The following is a 22462-nucleotide window of genomic DNA, read 5'->3' on the forward strand; positions in this document are numbered from 1 at the left end:
TTCAATCACAGCCATTCAACTCTGTAACTGTTTTAAAGTCACCATTGGCCTCATGGTGAAATCCCTGAGAAGTTTCCTTCCTCTCTGGCAACTGTTAAGACAGACGCCTGTATTTATGTAGTGACTGGGTGTATTGATACACCATCCAAAGTGTAATTAATAACTTCACCATGCTCAGATGGATATTCAATTATTGCTTTTTATTTTTTACCCATCTATCAATAGGTGCCCTTCTTTGTGAGGCAGATAGACATGTTTACAAAAAAATGAAAAGCTGAAATGTCTAACAACATAATTCAACACTATGGGGTATTATGTGTAGGCACCGTAGTGCATTACTTTTGACCAGGGGCCCTGCATCAAAAGCATTACACTGTATAGGGCCCTCAAACACAACTCTGGACATCAAAGCCAGTTCCACTGCTTTTTCTCCATTGTTCCCCTCTAATTTAGAGGGGATTCTAGGTGTGTGAAATTAATTATCAGGTAGAACAGAAAACCAGGAGGCTCTAGACCTTGTAGGGTAAGCGTTTAATACCGCTAGTATAGGGGATATAGGATACCATGTGAGAGGCAGTCATTCTCTGATACACATGATACAGTAACGAGAGGAAATGTCCTCCACTCCACCTCTCCTACTGGAGCTTATGATATTATAGTAATTATTTTGAGCAGGTGCGCTAGATTAGGGTTGGAGTGAAAACCTACTGAACGGTAGCTCTGAAGGAACAGGGATGGAGAGCCCTAGAGGCTTGCATCAACAGTCAACATAAACCTGCTGAAGCCCCACACCATACGTGGAGGGACCAGATCTTGAAAGAGGAGAGTAACCATGAACCAAGTGTCCACAGCAAACAAACCAAGCTGAAAGGCAGCAAGCTACAGAGCAACAAAACAACCTTCACTGTTATCTCTTACATTCATCCTTCTGGCTTCTATTCTCGCCAACAGGACCCTTGTGGATGATGGAGAGTAGTGAGAAAAGGGTTCTGGGGGCTGGTATTGAGGTGCTGAGGGGAGAGCTGGAGGTGGTAGGCCTGGGGCTGGAGGAGCTGGGAGATTGTCCCTGGGAGGAGGTGGATGTTCCCCGCATGGAGGGGGGCTGTACTCCCCTTATCACTGCCTGCCAGAGGGGCTTGACTGAGGTAAGCACCATTGGGGGAGGGGAATTTGGTTTAGGGGGAGGTCTGTCTGGTATGTTAGTCTGCTTCAGTGACCCTTTGACTGAACTGATGTGATTAGTATTCTTATTGTTAGTGAATAAGCCTTTATATTTGAATGGAAACACAGCATGGCTGATATGCTTTATACAGACTTTGTTCTGTTTATGTGGTTGCATGTCTATTAGTCTTGCACATTGTAATCTATATTCAATAAAAGCATCACTGTGTGAATGAAGGAATATTTAAATCAAAAACAGTTTAACATACTGTGAGGATGTGAACAATCCATTTAAACACAGGTGTTGACCGATGAAAAATTTGAGAGTATTTATTTTTCTTCCCAATAACATGGTGTCATGTGACATTGAGGGGGGTGAAGACCCATGATCATTCTCTGGAGATACACTATCAAAACAACCACATTAATTTGTTAGTAGTGTGTCTAAGGCCACAGGGAAACAATTGTTTACATGTGTCCCAGGAGTTGGGTCTTTCTGGCTTTTGTTTTGACTCTGTATGATTTAACAGATTTCACTGTTGCCAAAGCAAAACATGGCATCGTACTATGTACAGTGAGAAAACATGCAATAAACCCCATACTATTATGCTGGCTGTCATTTACTTGACCTTTGCCATTTTGAAATAGGGGACCAAAGCATGTCATTAACCCTACCCTACCAATAAAACATAGGAGGGGGGGGGGGGTATTTTAATGTAAATTTTGTTGTCAGGTTGTACACTTCCTTCTGAAAAGAGGAGCCGATGTAACTCTGTGCAACCATAGCAACCAGACACCACTGCATGTGAGTCTTCCAGTCCTCCAGGGGGTGCTGTTATCAGCCATGTTCAGGGCTTTGCCCCACCAGACCCAGCTCCTCCAGGCTGCTTGGCAGGGAGACCTCCACTCCCTGCAGCACCTTCTGGTAAGTCCGCCTCCCCCCAAAACTCCTTTACAACACCCCACCATAGACCACACACACACGCGCACAAGCACACACCAATCGCGCACACAGTCACTGCCACCGCCACTGATATCACTCCCAACACCCTTTACATTGTGTAACTGGAAATGTGACACACAGCACCAGGTGCTTTCCTAACAACAGGGTAGGCTAGAGTTTAGATTAGCACAAAGGACAGCATTGTATGGATGCAGCCGAAGCAGCTATGAGCATTCCATCTGTAATCATCTCCAGGACATTTGTCATTTGACCTTTCTTTGTTCGTAATGTGTAACTCTCAGGCACCAGTGCTGAGCCTATATCTCTATGTCTGTGTTGCAGGCCCAGACTGACCTAGTAGACGTGAACACTCAGAACCGCGACGGGCTGACCCCTCTAATGCTGGCTGTGAGGGACGTCGACTTGTTTGAGGAGCTGGACGTCCGGTTGCCATGGGAATACAGACCTGTGGAGGTGGTCAGGGAACTGCTGGCTCTCTCAGCGTAAGGAAACCTGCAGCAATGACAATTTCACTTTGGTTTTGTTATTACAACAGCCTAAAACATTACATTATTACAGAACCTTATTGCAAAATGACCTTATTATTACTGCAATACAATTTTATTACAATCTTACAACATAATAATATATTCCACCTCCCAAGCTAACAACTTCCTTGTTCCATAACAGCACTCACAAATACTTTTTCACATTGCCCCTGCATTTTCATTGGTCTATACGCCACCTTCCGCTCTATAAATTATGTTAATTATTCTCCCTCTTTCAAACAGTGACCTGGGGGTGTGTGATGTCAACGGCTGTTCTGCTCTTCACTATGCTGGACAGATAGAGAGCCCCCTGAAAGACGAACTCATCCACATGATGGTTGAGTCCCTCAGACAGCCAGGTATAACATGACTTTCAACCAAGATGGTCAGACAATGTTGTTACTACAGTTATTGCTGTGTAATTACGTGACATGACTTTCAACCATGATGTTCAGACAAATCCAAAATAACTCAGATGTTTGGTATGGTTTGATATATTCTGTTTACTTTTGAGGATATTCCAGGGAAATACTTCTCTATCCAAGTACAAACCATGTGATCTGTTGGTTATACACATACTAGTACCACACCAAATCTGCTTGTTTGTGGCATTTCGTTCTTATGACATCACAGCACTCAGGTCATGTACAACATGATGCCTTTAAAGTTTTCAAATCGATCCTGACAGAAATGCAATACAGATTTGATTGATCTATTGGCTTAGTGTATTGCACAGGAGGCTGCTGAGGGGAGAACTGTTCATAATAATGGCAGAAACAGCACAAATGGAATGCCATTAAACACATGGAAACCATGTCTCTGATACCATCCCACGTATTCCGCTCCAGCCATTATCATGAGCCCCTTCTGCCCAATTAAGGTGCCACAAACCTCCTGTGGTGAGTAGTATTGATTTAGTCGATCCGTGCAGTGTGTACTTGCGTAATCAAATGTTTTCCTGAGCTTGGAGGGGTCAAAGCCAGCACTCATATGGGAAATCCTGGTGAATTCCTGAGGGGCTGAGTGTGTGAGAGGGCCTTGTTTCCTCTTGTGCTCACTGACTCCACTAACTCCACACCTCCGTCTCATTCTGCCCTGGTCAACAAACAGCGCCCACGCCCCTGGACCTGCAGTGCTTCCACCCTGATGAGCTGAGAGTAAACTCCCCCAGCCCCTCTCCCTCTCTAACCGATGAGCTGAGAGCAGCAAACTCCCCAAGCTCCTCTCTCTATCTGACCCAAAATGTCCTCATTCAGACTGCTGCCAGCACAGAGGTAAGTGATCCTCCGGTTGTACAGTTATGTAAGAAGTGTACAAGTCTGTAATTTTGTGGAGACCTACTTCATAATGTGATTTTGTTCACTATGTGTTAACACATTTTAAGATCATCAAATATATTACAAGACAAGTTAGTGGTATTGCATCAAAATAAATGTACTACAACATAGCTTCTGTCTCAAATGCATTATTTATTACTTGCCCAAATATCCTTAATCAATTAAAAGGCTTAATCCATAGTGGCTCTTCCCCTAAAGCAATGGGGCCCAATTCACCAGAGACCTGAGTTACATCAGTGTAATTGGCTGGTGGGGAGTCTGTGTTCTGACTAGATGACTCTTAGCTATATCCTGACTTTGCTTTGAAGTGGCCTTAACAGGTGAGACAAGGGCAGGGAGCGCAGCTGGCTACTGTCTGGTGTCTAATGACCCAGCCCACTTATTGAATAGCGGAAGGGCAGATGGTTGAAAGAGGCTATCCCAGGGGCACACAAACATAGCAGACTGGGCACTAACGTGAAGCTATATAATATTTTAGGGCCCCCCCCAGGGAAATGAAATGGGGTGGAGTTGTTAATCAGACGTTTAACAATCTAATTCGTTATAGGCACTGAAATAAATGTCAGTTGAACATAACAACCACTAGCTACAACAACAGTCACCATCGTCCTCCTAACTGCACTTAGGACAGTGATATCATAGATATTTTTGTGGATTCATGACAAATGCCACAGGGTTTAAGGCTACTTATGACCATTCTTATTTTCCCATTGTAGGATTTGCTGGAGGCTCCAGAGTGCGTTCCTTTATCCGACCATCATAAAGCCATCAATCAAGGTAAGCTGTATTTCCTTATTGTGTCACCTACAGTAGGTAGGGTCTTAGACAGTGACTCCCTGTGTCCCTTGCCTGTGTGCCCTGTTGGCTCTACACAAGATCACCCCCTCCTCCCAAACACACCCTTCCCCTCTCTTCACACACTGGGCCTATCCCACAAAGAGACAGCCACAAAGGCCAGCCCTGCCATGGCCCAAGCTGATTGGGTCAGTGTGCTAAATCACTCCCCTCAAGGAGACACAATACAGACTCCCAGCTGGAAACCTTCCTGACTCCTGTCAGACACACACAACAGAACAGAGTTGCTCAGAGAGCGAAAACGAGAGCGAGCGAACGAGGTGTACAGCCCCTCTCAATCTCATTCTGTCATATAATCTGAGTAGGTTGAGATGAGGGTAGATTGGACTAACTGGCTCTGAAACAGGTAACGTCTATTGTTTCTTATGTTGTTTTCCAACCACTTTGTTTGGAAAGTACTGTAAATGCTAAATGTCATTTGTAGTTTTCTGCACATAGGCTGTGTATAGAAATAGTTGTGTGTAAAAACAACATGTAAATAGTGTAAAATGTTTGGTATTATGCAGTGATAATAAATTCTATTATTGGTTCAGTTGGATCTTGGTGAAATTCTACTGAACATAAACAGTGTCATGGTGGAGCATCTGGACTCCCGAGTGGCGCAGCGGTCTAATGCACTGCATCTCAGTGCAAGAGGCGTCACTACAGTCCCTGGTTCGAATCCAGGCTGTATCACATCCGGCTGTGATTGGGAGTCCCATAGGGCGGAGCACAATTGGCTCAGCGTCGTCCCCGTTTGGCCGTCATTGTAAATAAGAATTTGTTCTGAACTAGTTAAATAAAGGTTAACTGGAGAAAAAAATAAATCGGATTTGTCAGTGGACTGTTGTGATACCGAATGCTCTCCTACGTGTAACAGAGGAACCATTCACTGTTGGCTTGGGACTTTTGCTGTTGACACACAGTAGCAGTAATGTCCCTGCTGTGTGTGAAAGGTACATCAACCCCTACTGACCTCAGGCTGTGTTGGGTCCTGTAGATAAGGGGCTCTCCCTCTCCTTCCAGAGCGCAATGGATACCCTGATGGACATGAGGCAAGCCTACCAAGATCTGGGGAAGGGTAGCAGGTGGGCACGCACACACGCTCCATGTTAATTAGAACTGCTATAAATTAATACAAAAATACAGTAACCACAGGGCAAATTGAGTCAGGAACACACCCAAACACCAACACCTGTTCATACAGACACACAAACACTTATGCACACATCCTTGCTATTAACAAGCGCTCTCACACACAAACAAATCCACCGTATGCTAGTCCCTCCTCCTTGTGTGTACTTCACCCCCACACCTCCCTCACTTACATAAATACAGAATAAGAAGTGTCCAGTTACACAGTCAGGCCAGCAGTCATCATGTCAAGGGCATGCCAATCTTCCCAAACAGAGAACAGAGGGAGACTGAGAGAAACAGAGGGAGGGAGGGAGAAACTGAGGGAGAGTCTACTTTGCTTTCTGAAACAGATCATTGTCTGTAGGGCTCTTACTGCTGAAAGAGGTCCAAAGGGATCCTGGGAGAATAAACCCCTTTGAAAAGTTCTCACTTTACAGCATCAGCCCCTGGCCAGCGTCCTTCTGCTGTGCCCTCTGTCCTGCATCCACACAGAACAGAGAATGTCCATCCCTTTTAATTGCAGTGTTCATTATTAGGAAATTATATAAGATTACCCTATGTCTCAGCTCCAGGTTTTGTGAATTATAGATGATTTTAATGAACCAAATTATTTTACCAAGATTACCTGTGAAGAGCATTGTGAGGTGCAAAGGATTTATTCTCAGATCTACTTTGTTCTCTCTCCAGTCAAGGTTCATCTCTACCCAGTCTGTGGTTCAGAGCCAGACACTTACACAAACTGGATCCTACACCAGGGCTATTGAAGACCACAGGAAGCTCATCCTGCCTGCCTGTTCCCCCCAGGCTCAGATGTGAGGCTGTGGCCCCCAGCCCGGTGGCCCCTCACCCAGCCCAGCTGAGCCAATCTGCCCCCGGTCTATTGGAGCCTCTCCTGGACTCTCTGGTCCAGGCCCGAGTTCACATCCAGAACAGTTAGTAATATAATAATCTGCTAAAGGCTTAGAGGACAGTATAAAGGTCAGCATGTTGTTGATTCATTTGTTTAGGTAAAGGTCATGCTCATGAATGTGTTTAGAGAAGTACTCTTTGTTGAGGAAAAAGTTGCGTAATTTTTTGTTTGTAAAGCTTGGCATGTTCTTGTCTTGCAGGGCTTGGATGTGGTGAAACGGAGAAAAAAAGCAGTGGTCGAAAGGTAGGTCAACGCAAATAAATCGTGTTTTATTCGTACATCACATTTTCATACAGCTTCCTTAGTTTGTAAAAACCACCTGTAATCTGCTATTTATTCACCGTTGCCTTTTCCAATCATCTCTGTCCAGGGCTCCTTCCCTACCCTACTTCCAGGCCCCATCAGGACCCCCAAGCTGTTAGCCCCTCTGGAGGGGAGGAATAGAAACGGAGGAGTGCTGCCCGGCCTGAAGCACCCTTCTCCCCTAAAGCCCATCAGCCTTGTGCCCCTGATGCCCCTGACCTCCATGTCCTCCATAACCTCCAGGCTGAGGAGGGAGAGGCTGGCCAGGACCAGGGTGAGCCCCAGAGGGTCCCCAGGCACCAGAGGGGGCAGCGAGGAGAGCAGCTTCAGTAGCCAATCCTCCATCGACTTGGAGGTAGAGGTGGATGACAATAAGAGAGACTTAAGAGACCTAAGAGAGACTACAGCAAAACAACACACTGGAGAGACTTTTGAGGGAAGGTTGCAGTTGGATCTAGACTCATCTGGAAAGTTTAATGTTGGAGATTACAGTCAGGATAATGCAGACCATAGGAATAGGGAGTCGACAAGACATCAGGGTGCCTTTCCTAGGGATAACAAGGAAGGAGTATCTATCAAATCTGACCCTGGAGGGAGAGGGTACAAAGCAATAATTGAGTTGAGTCACCAACTTAACTCCGATTTGACAAATTTCAAAGATGTTAACAGCACTTCATGCTTTGAGAGGGACTGTGAGGATGATGTTGTGGCAGTGGAATGGACGAAGGTGATGTGCTCAGGGGGTCTCTCAAAAGAGACTACAAGTACTGAGCCAACTACCACATGTCCCTTTGCATCTAAAAGAAATGGAAACAAAGAGATTCAAGTTGATGACAATGCAAAGACTAGTGTTGTGGATGACACCAAGTATCAATGTCTTCCTTCTACTGTGAATGTCACACTACCTGAATTAAACCCTCCTACAGAGAAAAAGATCAAACCTATCAAGCCTGCCAAGAACAAAGAGAGTAGAGGCAGCACTAGCATCCAAACCAATCAGTCTTTCAACATCTTGGCACACAAAGATCACATTCGGGGGAACAGCAAGTCCAAAAGCAACCTGAGGACTTCACCCATTCCTTCACAAGTCAAAGGCAAAGTCAGAAAACCTCCTGATCTCATCGTCAATGGGATAATCTCTACAAAGACTGGTCAGAAAAGCACAGACTCAACCTCTGTCAGAACGAGGGTTACAGAGCCCGTACATCCAAGCTGCAAAAAGCTGAACAACGACAAAAAGGCACTTAAAATAAAAGTACCTTGTCAGAAACATATTCAGCAGAGGGAACCAAAAAGTGCCAGACAAGCCAAGACTGGGTCACAACTGGGGACCCTGAGGGCCAAGTCAGCCGTGGACTACATCACGTATAGTGATATCTTCCAGGAAATCAACACCGGGGATGAGGAGGGACCAGTCATCTATGAGATGTTTGCCGGCCCGGTGTTTGACAACATAAGAGTTTCCAGTTCATCTGAGAGGACGAGGCAGGTCCCGTCTGCCCCGTCTAGGAAGACCCAAACCCACAGGACCAAACACAAATGCCCTAAACCACTGGAGAGCAGAAGAGTGAGGCGAAGCCCTGTGGACAAGGCCAAGCAGAGGAAGAACAGGGCTATTAGGCCTATATCCAGGGGAAAGTCGCATCTGACGCCTATCGCCAGCACGCATGACAAAGACCACGTGGTGGTTATTTCTGGGTTTGACTGGCAAATCCACATCCAGACTAAGACTGAGCTGGTCCTCGGTAAAGATGGAGAAGAGACCGTCTCTCCCAGCACACCAGAGGTTCAGGAGGGGGACCATATGTTGTCAATGTCAGTGATCGAAGAAGTGCTGTCTATGTCCAGCCATGCGCCAAACCCACTAATCTCTCACCACCGGCCGAGAGACGAAACCTCCCTCAGTCAACTCACATCTCATTCTGACCCAGATGATGATCACCTCCATGTGCTGCACAATAGGGGACCCATGGGGAACAACATGTCAGAAAATGAGAAAAACAAGGCAAATCATTTAGACCATTCATTCACCCCATCCGATTGCCCTGTGCAGCCTAAGATCAACACCTGGACCTCAGGTAGCTGTGACAGCAGGACAGTGTCCCCTGTGTTCCAGAAGTTTCTGGATGATGTGGGGGAGGGACCACTGACCGATGACCTGCTCCGTTGTCTGGCAGAAGAGCTGATATCACTGGATGAGAGAGATGGTGTATGTCCAGAAAACAACTGTGACTCAGACCAGAGGGAATTCAGAAACAATTCTGAGCTGAGATGTGAGAAGTCATTACTGGGGGTAAGTTGACACTAGGAGTACCTAGACACTAGGAGTACCTACACCAATTACAGCTAATCATATATACACACACACACACACGTGTGGTTGTGTGTGTGTGTGTGTGTGTAACTTCCCACCCTGTGCGGTTGTCCATTAGGATTTTACCACACCTGGAGAAGTGCTCAGTGGATCTGGGTTGGTAGTGGATGATGCCATCACCTGGAGGAAAGGAGAAGTGCTGGGCAGAGGAGCTTATGGAACTGTGAATATATGTTTGCTTCTCAATTGCCTCGTAGAAAAGGAAGTCACATCACAGTAAAGAGAACCAATCATGCCAACACCCAAACCTTGCTATAGTTGTATAATCCCATATCAAAACAAGGCTACCTTCATTATATAGATAATCAAATGAAACAGTCAAGCTAATCTCTAGGGTCTCAAATTAGCACCTGAGCCTGTCTGTAATAGGAATTTTAAAACTTCATATTTACGCTGTTTTTAGGTGTTCTGTGGACTGACCAACCAAGGCCAGCTGATAGCCGTAAAACAGGTGGCCCTGGACGCCTCAGACCTCGAAACCGCAGACAAGGAGTACAACCGTCTACAGGAGGAAGTAGACCTCTTAAAGAACCTCCATCACGGCAACATTGTGGGATTTCTGGGCACCTCTCTGCGGGACCACATGGTCAGCATCTTCATGGAGTATGTCCCCGGAGGCTCCATCGCCAGCGTGCTCCACCGCTTTGGCCCCCTTCCGGAGCGCGTCCTGGCCCTGTACACCCGCCAGATCCTGGAGGGGGTGTCCTACCTGCACCTCAACAGGGTCATCCACAGGGACCTGAAGGGGAACAATGTGATGTTGATGCCTACGGGAGTAGTCAAGTTGATAGACTTCGGTTGCGCCCGCCGTTTGAGATGCCTCACTCACACATACAGTCATAGTGACCTCCTGAAATCGGTGCACGGCACGCCCTATTGGATGGCGCCAGAGGTAATCAATGAGACGGGTCACGGCAGGAAGTCGGACATCTGGAGCGTGGGGTGCACAGTGTTTGAAATGGCCACGGGGAAGCCGCCGCTGTCACACATGGACAAGATGGCAGCGCTGTTCTACATTGGGGCGAGGCGAGGCCTAATGCCCTCGCTGCCTGACAGGTTCTCAGAGGACGCCAGGGATTTTGTTCAAGTCTGTCTGACCAAGTAAGTTGATATACAATTCCGTCCTACATATAATATTTTTAAAGGCATAGTTCAACTAAATGACTGGATGTTTCCTTACCTTGAACCTGGTCTCCGAATATGAGGATTGGGATCTACTCTGGGTTTATATAGAATGCTACGAAGTAAAACAATGTGGATTAACATTTCAGTAACTTAATTAGATTTACAATTACTAAATCAAAGATAAATGTGACAACTCACCAACAGTCAGTAAATCATGATAATAAAACGGCATCCAAGTTGAATAACATATTAATCTGTCCTCTTTGCAGTGACCAGAAACAGCGCCCGTCTGCAGAACAACTATTGGACCACCCTTTCATTCCTAACAATGTGATCTTAGTTTAGGACCTACACTCAAAGCTGTTAGGAAATAACGCCAGATGTGCCAATCAGGAACACCTATCAATAATTTATATAACATGTCCAAATTGTATTTTTAAATGCCCTTTCAAATGTATTGCTTAAAACTTAGATACTTTCCCTAGGCTATTACACAAATAATTCCTTGAATATTTGGGGCACCTTTGATATAACGAGCATTTGTCAAACATATTGCATCCATACTTTTCATATAGCATACAGTAAATACCAATCATACAACATAGGTAATGTTTTAAGGTAGTGGAAACCGTAAGATTTATTTTTAGAACAAAAAAAACAAAAAAATGGATGTCAAGGTTTGCATTTGCCTTCTTGTTGAGACCAAACCACTGTAATAATGTCTGTGCCCAAGAGTATAATCACTATCAGTACTGGGGAAATATACCATCTTGGCCTCAATACAAACTCTCTGCACACTGAAATAAAGGACTAACCAGTCAAAAAACAGTTACTATTGTGTGTCCAGAATTGAGAACGATATACTCCATATATATTAGGAAACTGACCCGTTGGAGAACAGCATACAAGCCACCTTACTGTATCAACACTGACAGCCTTTACTGCTAGCCTGGTCCCAGATCAGTTGGTGCTCTTGCCTACTCCATTGTCAAGCCATATCAATTACATAAGGAGTTGGCAAGAGAGCAGAAAGACTGGCACCCAGGCTACTTTTATGCTGTTGTTTTCTTTCACCAGACATAAACAATACTACATTACTTACCTACAGCTTTGTATCTATGGGCTACAGCGTCAAGCCAAGTAACAATTTTGTGTAAATGCTCTTCACAGCAAAGGTTAGGCATGTAAACGTTATAGCACTATTATTGTTGTCCTCTTCTCATGTTTGTCTTTAGTTTTTTTTGTGAGGCAAAGCCTTTGGCATCCAGCTTAAGGTAATCTTGGAAGTCAAAAAAAAAAAAAAGTGTACAAATTGCATGGCCTCTGACAACATGCCAGGTGGTTGTTACTGTTTGTAGGGTCTGGATTGGCTGAGTTGGAAAGGTCGAAGATCAAGTGCCATCTCCTGGCAGCCAGCCATGTGTAGTACAGGCTCTAAGCACAACACAGGAATGCAGCAGTCAGAATCACCGATGATAGGACTCCTACGTCAAGTTACAATAGTATTTTTTCCCAATATATATATCTTGTTATAGTTACAAGCAGCTCCAAACCTGAGTATTTATGGTATAGCTTTTTAAACATACAAAAATGTATGTACATTTATCTTTACTTTCTGTAAACAGCGGTCAGCTTTCTGCATTATCCCTTTGATGATTGCATGCAGATCCTACATACAGTATTCAGCATAAAAAAGGAAAAAATAATTCAAGAGAAATAAACAACTAAAAAGCCAACTTCCATTGGCAGCCATGTTTGGCCTGCCTTTACTTCTGTCTGAGCTAAGCCCCCTCCTGCCACAACGAAGGGCTACTTGACATGTTTTCTCACCAGAATGGATAACAGCTGTGGCAATGCTGTTTAAATTATTATTTAAAAGAGACTGTTAGAAATTGCACCTTTCGTGCCTTTTCAGTATTTATACTTTTCCCCCCTCCGAACATGGAGATTTAAACTCGGATGACCCCCTAACACTCACACACGTCCGCATTCCATGACCCATCCTGAGAATATGGAGGACAAAGCAGCAATTACACATTGAAAGGGGCAGGACTATACCAGCACTGCCAAAAGATCAGATGATCAGGAAGCATTCATTTCTCTCTTTTTGCCTCAAACGTTGAGATGTCCTACACTTTCCATTATATTTTTTACTTTACCTTCCTATGCTTTGCTACAAAGGGTTCATGAGTTAATTCCTTGGGCACTTGAGAGAATCGAGCATGTCAGAAGTGTTTGTAGTCTGCCCGTTGGCAGCAAACGCCCGGCCGGCTCCCTCAAGACTGCGGCTCTCCACTGGCTTCTTGTCCAGTTTCACTAGGGCGTTGAGATGTTCGTAGCCCACCTGGTATGTGACAGGGGGAGGAGGGGGGGAAGGGAAGGTTAAAACCAGAGCTGTGACTGAGACGACACACACTGTGACTGAGACGACACACACTGTGACTGCAGCTGAACAGAGGAACAATGAGAGGAGGAGGAACTACCTGCGCCGCCCTTGGAGCTTTTGCTCGTTTTGGAGGAGTGGTGGTTGTGGCTTGCGACGTGTGGGTGCCCCCTCTTGCGGGAGGAGCTGGAACCAGAGCTAGGGGCCATGCCCGCCACCCCCTCAACACCCCCCAGCCCTAGGGGTCTCCGGAGGACGGCTGGCCCGGCCCCCGCTTGCCCCTCGGGGACCCCTCGGCCGTTGCCACTGTGCTGTGCTGCATGAAGGTGAGAATGGCCATGCTGCTTGTGGTGGTGGCGGTGGGTTGAGTGTTCTCGGTGCTTCTCCTTGCTCACTAGCGGGCTGGAATGTTTGCTCTTGGCCCCGCCCTCATCAGAAGAGCTGTGGCGCTCCGAGGACACCTTGATTTTCATCTTCAGCTCCGCTTTGCTGGCCACGCCCCCCTGAGAAGATACTGGAAGGCGGAGTTTGAGTGAGCCCCCCTTGTCCCGTTTGTCAGAGGGGACCTTGTCCTGGCCTGGCGTGGCGAGCTTCATTTTAAGAGGGGAGGCAGTGGTGCTACTGCTCCCAGGGTTAGGGTGGAGCTGCATGTGTTTCCTGTGGTCTGATTGGACAGAGGGTATATATGAGTCCCTGCCCTCAGGCTCGAAACTCTGCTGCTCTGCCCTGCGTTTATGCTGCACCGCCAGCTCAGCAGCGTGCTTCTCTCTATACTTGTCCAGGGACATTTTCTGAGCCGGCGGGGGCGGTGGAGGGAAAATTGGCTGCTGTTGCTTCCCCAAACCCCCCCCTGACCCGACCTTGTGTTCATGTTTAGTAGGGTTGAACTCTCCTGTCTTATCGGGTCTGTTCGGGTTCATTGGAGCACCCTGCTGGAGGCCAAGTGCATCTGTTTTGAGGGAATAGCTTCCTCCCTCCAAGCGACCCCCTGTATCCTGGGGCCAGTCGCTGGGGGCTGTGAAGGTGTAGGAGCTGCCCTGCATGGACGCGATAGAGTCCAGGGAGAGGGGCCCACTGGCGTGCCCTGGCAGAGGGACAGGGAACGATGAAGCGGCTTTGGAGAAGGCTGAGTTGGAGACCCCAGGGATGGCATCTCCCAGGGAATGTTCGTGGATCAGGGAGGGTCCTGGGTAGGGGTCGTTTGCCTGAGAGCCATCCCCCTTGGTCTTCTTGGCAGCTTGCGTGGTCTGGCGAGTGGGAGAAGAGAGAAAGATGGCGTGAGGAGGCGATTTTGCAAAGGGCATTATATAAAACTGTACAGCAATAAAACTACACTGAATTAAAAATCAGCAGAGAAGACGCTCTACAGTGTTTAACGTGAGTAAGAGCTCTTAATGATTCACTGGTGAAAAACAGAAGCTTTACCCTCCAATTTCGTATCCTCTTCAACCTGCTCGGTGTCTTCTCCAGAATCTGAAGGAACTCATGCGTCAGTTCTGAAGGCAAGGAAAGATCACACTTGGTTTTAACACCTAATTCATAGCAATGACATATCGCAATCGCATATCGCAATGACATAAACAAACTATTCTTCTGAACTAAACCACATTGTAACTGTGGCTTTTCGACTATGAGCATAACCCAAAATCAAATCAAAGCCTCACCATCGAGAAGCTCCAGTGTGACAGAGTTGTCCACGTACTCCCACCAGTGTTTCCCGTCAGTGGAAACAGGTATCTCCCAGTTGGACCATTTACAGGCCAGGTGGATGCAGACGCAGGCGATTACTGTGGGCTTGTGTTGCAGGCAGAAGGTGGTGAGGTGGAGGCTGCGTGAAGAGAGGCCGGAGCACAACGGGTCACATGGACGAGAGGGAAGAAAAAACAAAGAGGGGAGGGGGGGAATCAACGTTAGTAACAGGTGCTTAGGGTTGAGGTAAAACATAGTATTAGAGAAGAATAAGAATCATTATAACAGAAATGTTAGACCCAGATTGACACAGTTGCACACTTACCAAAATAAACAACAACTGACATGCAGAATAGATCATGAGTCAGTTTCACATTGTGGCTACCATCCTAGTGTTTACCACAAGGAGCTGCAGATATAGCAATAACTTCAATTCTAATTAAAAAAAGATGACTTATGGTTTTTTTGTGTGGGGAAAGTGACCGAATTTCACCCTTTATTGAAACATAAACCACCAATAAATAACACACAAGGTGAACATTTTATGGCAAAGTAAACTCAAGTTAATTCAAACAGACATTCATTCTGCATTCATCACTCACTAACTGGTTATGGTGAGACATGCATAGAAATGCCTTCTTCTGGTCAACTCTAGTCCAAGTTGGTTTGAGTTCTAAAAGAACCAGAGTAATAGAGAACTAGATCGAGCTACAATACTGAACCTTACAATATTTTCTAGCACAGAGAGCTAGATATCCTACCATTTGAAAGACCGTGGTAAAAGCTGGATGGTAACCTTGTGTCACAACAAGTACAATGTCTGGACGCTAGACATAACGCATATTATGGATAAAAATTTTAAAAAATCCATCTCCTGTATGACCGCGCAGCCTGAGACTAGTGCGCATACAATCCTGAAAAACATACAGATAAGAAGTTCCAGAATTCACCATGGTGACTAGTATTTCCATGGTTTGGATTCTAAAACAGACATTCCCATTCAAGTCAATTATATTTCTATGCTCCTACTTGCTGTGGCTGGTCATTGGATTCAGTTAAGCCATTAAGAAGCCATTTATCCTCGAATTAGAGTGATGTCTCAGGCACAGCGGCAACCTCTTATTCTCCTTGTTCACTGTCTATAAGCCTCTCCAGTTCAAACGTCTAAAACCCAGCCTGAACAGGCTGTTTTTGGAACACAACGTTGTCTTTGGCTCTTTGATAATTGTTTCTATAAAAAAAAATATATATATATATATATATATCCATACGATTGCTGAATTACAGCACTTTACAGAAAAGTGACTATCAAAATCTGCATCCAGACACTGTAGTTTGTTTTGAGGGCATTCAACAGTTGGAAACAAAAAGGCTATATTTAAATCCCAACCCAACATGTCATGTTAAAAGTAACCCTTTAAGGACCTAGTTCTACGAGAATTTGCAGACCATGAACTGTGAAAGGTTGTTTGTACGCGGAAAGCCAGAAATCAAGAATAATACGTATGATAATGGGCAGATGTGGCACCAAATCAGTATTTTACAATGCAATGAAATGGTGCATGAAAACATGAATTCTTCTCTTCAAAGCAAATAAAAACTTGCCATTTGAGCAGGTCCTTAATGGGTTTTAACATCAGAAATGTAAAATTGGCACTTCCATTTCTGTTTTATATACAAAACAGCGCATTCGGGAAGAATTCAGACCACTTGACCCTTTCCACATTGTTACGTTAGACTTTTCCTAAAATGGATTAAATCATGTTGTTTTCCCTCTATCTACACACAATATCACAAAGACAAAGTGAAAACGGGTTTAGAAATTAATGCAAATTCATTCATTTAAAACAGAAATACCTCATTTACATAAGTATTCAGACCCTTTGCTATGAGACGTGAAATTGAGCTCAGGTGCATCCTGTTTCCATTGATCATCCTTGAGATGTTTCTACAACTTGATTAGATACCACCTGCAGTCAATTCAATTGATTGGACATAATAAAGGCCCACACCTGTCTATATAAAAGGTCCCACAGCTGACAGTGCATGTCTGAGAAAAAACCAAGCCATGAGGTTGAAGGAATTGTCCGAAGAGCTCAGAGATCGGATTGTGCCGAGGCACAGATCTGGGGAAGGGTTTCCAAAAACAATTACTGCATCATTGAAGGTCCCCAAGAACAAAGTGGCCTCAATCATTCTTAAAAAATGGAATTAGTCTGGAACCACTAAGACTCGTCCGAGCTGGCCGCCCAGCCAAACAGAGCAATTGGGGGAGAAGGGCCTTGGTCAAGGAGGTGACCAACAACCCGATGGTCACTCTGACAGAGCTACAGAGTTCCTCTGTGGTGATGGGAGAACCTTCCAGAAGGACAACCATCTCTGCAGCACCCCACCAATCAGGCCTTTATGGTAGAGTGGCCAGACGGAAGCCACTCCTCGGTAAAAGGCATGACAACTCTCAGACCATGAGAAACATGATTCTCTGGTCTGATGAAATCAAGATAGAACTCTTTGGCCTGAACGCCAAGCGTCACATCTGGAGGAAACCTGGCACCATTCCTACAGTGAAGCATGGTGGGGGCAGCATCATGATGTGGGGGTGTTTTTCAGCGGCAGGGAGACTAGTCAGGATCGAGGGAAAGATTAATGGAGTAGAGAGAGATTCTTGTTGAAAACCTGCGTCAGAGCGCTCAGGAATTCAGACTGGGGGCGAAGGTTCACCTTCCAACAGAACAACAACCCTAAGCACACAGCCAAGACAATGCAGGAGTGGCTTCGGGAAAAATCTCTGAATGTCCTTGAGTGGCCCAGCCATAGCCCAGACTTGAACCTGATCAAACATCTCTGGAGAGACATGAAAATAGATGTGCAGCGACGCTCCCCATCCAACCTGACATAGCTTGGGAGGATCTGCGGAGAACAATTGGAGAAACTCCCCAAATACAGGTGTGCCAAGCTTGTAGCATCATACCCAAGACTCGAGGCTGTAATTGCTGCCAAAGGTGCTTCAACAAAGTCCTGAGTAAAGGGTCTGATTACTTACGTAAATGTGATAAACTAATTAAAAAATATATATACACGTTTGCAAAAATGTCTAAAGAACGTTTTTTTATTATAGCTTTTATCATTATGGAGTATTGTGTAGATTGATGAGGACATTTTTTTTCATCCACTTTAGAATAAGGCTGTAACGTAACAAAATGTGGGAAAAGTCAAGGGGTCTTCATACATTCCGAATGCACTGCATATGATATCATTCCACGAAAAAGTATTTGGTTAACTGACTTAAAAAAATTTAACTTAAGAAAATACTTTAAAACTATTTTGTGAAATTGGAAAAATACAAATAAAAAGAAAATAGGGTATTGGTACTTACCGGGATGACTTCTACGTTATGTTTACATCTGTGTAATCTTTAGCTGCTATTCAGGCTACCAAAGTGTCTTTTTAGACATATGCACTTTTGTAACCGAGCAAACGTGAGGTTCTAGCGCACCACTACACTTCACATTGTGCATTCAACCCCACTGTGCCAACTCTGGTCCCTTGTACAATACACCGCACTGCAACCGGGGCCGGTACCGCCAAACGCCCCCAACCCGGGGGGGCAAGGAGGGGGCTGGCGTCCCAGTAGCCACCGGCGCATAGAGGGCCGTTGGACACTGAAAGGGTACCCTGCATTAAAGGAAGCTATAGTGTGCAGTAGTCACAGTGCAACAAAGGAGGGTCAGGATAACAACCTGTTGGTAGCCATGAAATAGGAAGTCTGTGCCAGATCCTTGCTTGCTGCAAGTGAAAGAAAAAGAGGGTAAGTCTTTGCCAACCAGTAAGCTCCGGTAAGGGTTATCATTAGAAGTTCACAAATTGTACATCATGTTTTGTGAACTCTAAGGTCAACAATGACTTGTTGCACAATCATTATGTCAGCATTATCTTCCCTCCCACCCACGTTAGAGGTTGGGTGGACTAGAGGGCATGAAAGAGCAAAGAAAGAAGCCTCTACCTCTCACTAGCTGGGAACATTTCACCACATCAGTGTGTGGATGTTCAATAGTTATTTCAAATCCTGGAACAAAATACATGACAGGTGAGTTTCAACAGTAACAGTTTGTAGATGAAATGTATTAAAGTAATGTTCTATGGTTCTTCCCCTCTATTCTTTATCACAAGAGCACAGTTAGGATATCATGTGGACTATGAAAGGGAGTTCTCATTTCTTTCCATCCAAATAAGAGTGAGTATATTGGTGTTGTATAATCAAAATGGCCACAGATGGTGGCCACAGAGTATATCATAGTCATAGAGACCACAGATTGGAACATGCTTGGGACTGCTGTTTGCCAAGATCTGAAATTCATCATAACAGAAGAACATTTTGACCTGCGCGGGTACAATATAATTATGGCATTGAGGAATGATCAACATGTTACCATGACAAACAATTTAAACAGTCTGAAAAATGGAAATTCACCAATGCCTGGCAACAATGAACCAACAGAATAGTCAAACATAATATTCAAACACTTTGTAGACAAGATCAAGCTCTCACTAAATGCTCACTCAGTCAGACTTCACTTACCTAAAGTCTGCAGCACTATGGTTTCAAGTATCACCAGCTCTTGAGCTTGCTGGAGGTATGCCTGAAGTTCAATAGACAATCATTACATGACATTTGTAATGTGTCTATCCATACCTCTATTTCAAAGCCCAATTCCAAACTATAACAGTATTGTTTTCTTAGTGTCAGTGGTTTCAACTCAGTCTCGCTACTAGGAATAATATGAGCACGAAGATCTTGCTGAGACTGGACTGAGACATCAGTCTGACAAAGCCTGAATATTGTCAATCTAGACTCGCCCTCTGGTGACAAAGGAGAATATACACTGAGTATACCCAACATTAGGAACACCTACCTAATATTGAGCTGACATCAATAAGGGACCATAGCTTTCACCTGGATTCACTTGGTCAGTCAGTCTCACAGAAAGAGCAGATATTCTTATTGTTTTGAATACTCAGTATATACTAACACTTTGTATAAACCTTTACACTCAAACCTCAATACAATCACACAAAAGAAAGTGTTCAAGCCATTGACAAAATGGGACAAGCAGGGAGGAGGGAAGGGAAAATAAAACCTACAATACCCATACTTACATTACTCTTTGTATCAAGCGGGGTCTCTTGAGGGTTTAGACAAGCATGGGCAACTTTAATAACATGCTCAAGTTTCCGAGGTTGCTCTTCAACTTTCGCAGCTAGGAATAAGGTGGTTGGAGAAATTATCTGTAAAAAAATACATGGATTTGAATATATTAGTAAGTAAACATGTTGCAAATTGTCTGTATGGAGAAAACAGATAGTCAGGCTGACTACACATAATGAAGAAAAGAAAATACTTACATTTCTGTGGAATTTGGTGAAAGAGTGGAACATATAAAATCTATGCATGTAAACAATTGCTGTATTTATTGTAAGTTGTGAGCTGGAGAAAATGGGTTAAGGAATTCAAATATATTTTAACTTACGATGTTTCATCAACTAACTAAAATTATGTATTTTAGTCCACAGATCACAGTTGCGTTTACAATCAGTCCAATTGTGATCTTTTTTTTCACCAATTGGTCCTTTGACCAATCAGATAAGCTTTAAAATTTGATGTGATCATTTTCCCCCACTGATTTATCTTTTGACCAATCACAATTGGGTTGCCTGTATAAACGCAGCCATTGTTATCCACGGAGTAAGCCATTAGTTACTTAATTAAATCAAGTCAATGAGATGTGGCAACTTCTAATCATTTGATCCACGATGTTGACAATGCCGGATAGATACTAGCGAACTATTAGTTAAGGTACAGTAGCTAGATACATTTGATCCAGTAAGCAACGTACTAACATGGCAACCGAGCAAATTAAATTGGGAAATTCAACAATGCACGTCCTGCATTACCAGAGTGAACTTGCTCGAGCTAACTAGCTAAGCAACTTAGTCACAACGAACAAGCTAGCTTGACAGGACCGTTCAATGCTAGCTGACTAGTGTTAGCATGCTGGGCAGCTATCACTTGTCTAAGCGAAGGAACTATGATTCATCATTGAACATCAGCGTTAGCTAACTAACATTTCAGTTATGGTAACTAACAAGTAGTGGGTTAGTTAGCTGCTAGTTTGCTAACTATCGCCAGAGAGATGCCCTAGTTAGCTGCTAGTTTGCTAACTATCGCCAGACAGATGCCCTTCATGTTGGGTGATGTTTGCTAGTTAAACTTGGATGGATAATAACCTACACCACACTGGCACATTTGAAATGTTCTATGACAAAATAATGCCGAACATAACCTGCCTCTAGCGCGTGCCCCAGACACGGGCCTACAAAGAGCGCTATGTAAATCCTCCTTCCTTCGACATCTGATGACTACAAGCTTGTTTATAAAGGATACACGTTGAGTCTCTGGCCCATATCTTGAATGAGGTTAGCCGCCTGCTGTCGGTAAGATAGCTCCTTGTCCGGATCCACTCCCGAACGGCGGGACGGCGTGGCTTCGATTTGCTCCCGGGTGAAAAACCATTTTGAAGAGGATCCCCGGCACGCCGCCATAGCTCTCCAGCTTTCACACAGCACACCAAGGACCGAACGGACGCATGCGCGGCAACCACAATAGTTTTTCTTCGATAGCTTTTTTTGACACAGCCAAACCAACTGGTAGTGCATCATCGCCACCATTCTTTCTGGAGTGTGAACTTCACGATTCTGTTTTAATGTGTAGCTTAGTGCGCAATTTAAAAAAAAAAATAGTAGGCTCATTTTAATTAGTTTACAGGCAATAAAAGCAATAGAGAGGAAGAGGCGAATGTTGGCTATATGGGGTAGCAACGCCCCTTTCCCTCTACCTACATGTCTTGATGGACAAAGATAGTGGGTAAATGAACAATAATTGTTAACAGATCCGGTCTGCTTAAGGGGTGGCTCTCCCATATGCACCAATGCATTAGCAACGGGGTCTGGTCTTCTTAGTTCATTGATTGTTTATGAACCAGAAAAAAAGGAGCAAAGGAGATCTCTGCTGATGGAGGCTCAGCAATGGCAGTTCATGGTTGTGACTAGATGGTGTACAGCCAGCAGGTTAGGAGAGCATTTGAGCTAACCGTTTTTCTAACCTCAATTTTTCCAGAACCAAAAAATGAATATTTTCAAGGAACAGAAACAGAACCTGGAACAAAAGTGATCCATACTGTTCCGTAACAGAACCATTATTATAAATGCATGAGAACCGCTTAATAAAGTTATTTAATTGCATCAGGCATTTTTTTCTAGTCCCACAACAAAACACCTATGCAAAGCCCTCACTCTGTCCCTCAGAAATGTATTCCAGTGTCTGCCTGCAAGCTGAAAATCTTTGCCTGTGCATGTTTTTTTTTTGCTACCTGCTCCTCCCCCTTCAAAGCATAGGCTACTGTACTGACATTACAAGCTTGATTCAGAAGAGAGATGTTTAATTAGCTAGATAATGCATGTCACAAGAAGATGCCCAGTGTCTCAAGCCTCCTCAACCCTCTCTAGCTCTCACCCAACCCACAAAATATCAGTCGCATCTTGCACCATAGGCTACACTTTGTCCATCACGCATGTAAATAACTAGCTTGCCTACTCTATCAACACTTGATTGGTGAAGTAATTCAATGAGCTCAATGTAAAATATATATATATATATATAT

General features: G+C 44.5%; 2 protein-coding genes across 4 annotated transcripts; one reads left to right on the forward strand and one right to left on the reverse strand.

Annotated features, from left to right (window-relative positions):
• The first annotated feature begins 1537 nt into the window (after window positions 1-1537).
• On the forward strand, window positions 1538-11374 carry LOC112246715 (mitogen-activated protein kinase kinase kinase 19-like). Of its 2 annotated transcripts, XM_024415214.2 has the most exons (12): window positions 1538-2086; window positions 2447-2607; window positions 2896-3011; window positions 3763-3926; window positions 4706-4766; window positions 5824-5911; window positions 6648-6892; window positions 7070-7113; window positions 7241-9466; window positions 9606-9710; window positions 9951-10648; window positions 10942-11374. In XM_024415214.2, exons 1-12 carry the CDS (start codon window positions 2006-2008, stop codon window positions 11015-11017), a joined length of 4065 nt encoding a protein of 1354 aa, XP_024270982.1. In that variant the 5' UTR covers window positions 1538-2005; the 3' UTR covers window positions 11018-11374. The 2 variants fall into 2 exon arrangements, with proteins under 2 accessions (XP_024270982.1, XP_024270983.1); XM_024415215.2 differs by lacking the exons at window positions 1538-2086; window positions 2447-2607; window positions 2896-3011; window positions 3763-3926; window positions 4706-4766 and adding an exon at window positions 4915-5190.
• LOC112246716 (cyclin-T2-like) lies at window positions 11279-21385 on the reverse strand. 2 transcript variants are annotated; one of them, XM_024415216.2, is made up of 10 exons: window positions 21187-21384; window positions 20148-20229; window positions 19902-20030; window positions 19324-19384; window positions 18748-18810; window positions 18485-18530; window positions 14720-14883; window positions 14481-14551; window positions 13156-14302; window positions 11279-13016 (listed from the first exon to the last, which is right to left on the reverse strand). In XM_024415216.2, the coding sequence occupies exons 1-10, from the start codon at window positions 21342-21344 to the stop codon at window positions 12949-12951; spliced, it is 1989 nt and encodes a 662-aa protein (XP_024270984.1). In that variant the 5' UTR covers window positions 21345-21384; the 3' UTR covers window positions 11279-12948. The 2 variants fall into 2 exon arrangements, 1 of the variants encoding a protein (XP_024270984.1); XR_002952960.2 differs by lacking the exons at window positions 11279-13016; window positions 13156-14302; window positions 14481-14551 and having other exon boundaries at window positions 14745-14883; window positions 18121-18530; window positions 21187-21385.
• Between the last annotated feature and the right edge of the window lie 1077 nt (window positions 21386-22462).

This window comes from Oncorhynchus tshawytscha, linkage group LG03, assembly GCF_018296145.1.
Source record: "Oncorhynchus tshawytscha isolate Ot180627B linkage group LG03, Otsh_v2.0, whole genome shotgun sequence".
In the NCBI taxonomy this organism is placed as follows: Eukaryota; Metazoa; Chordata; class Actinopteri; order Salmoniformes; family Salmonidae; genus Oncorhynchus; species Oncorhynchus tshawytscha.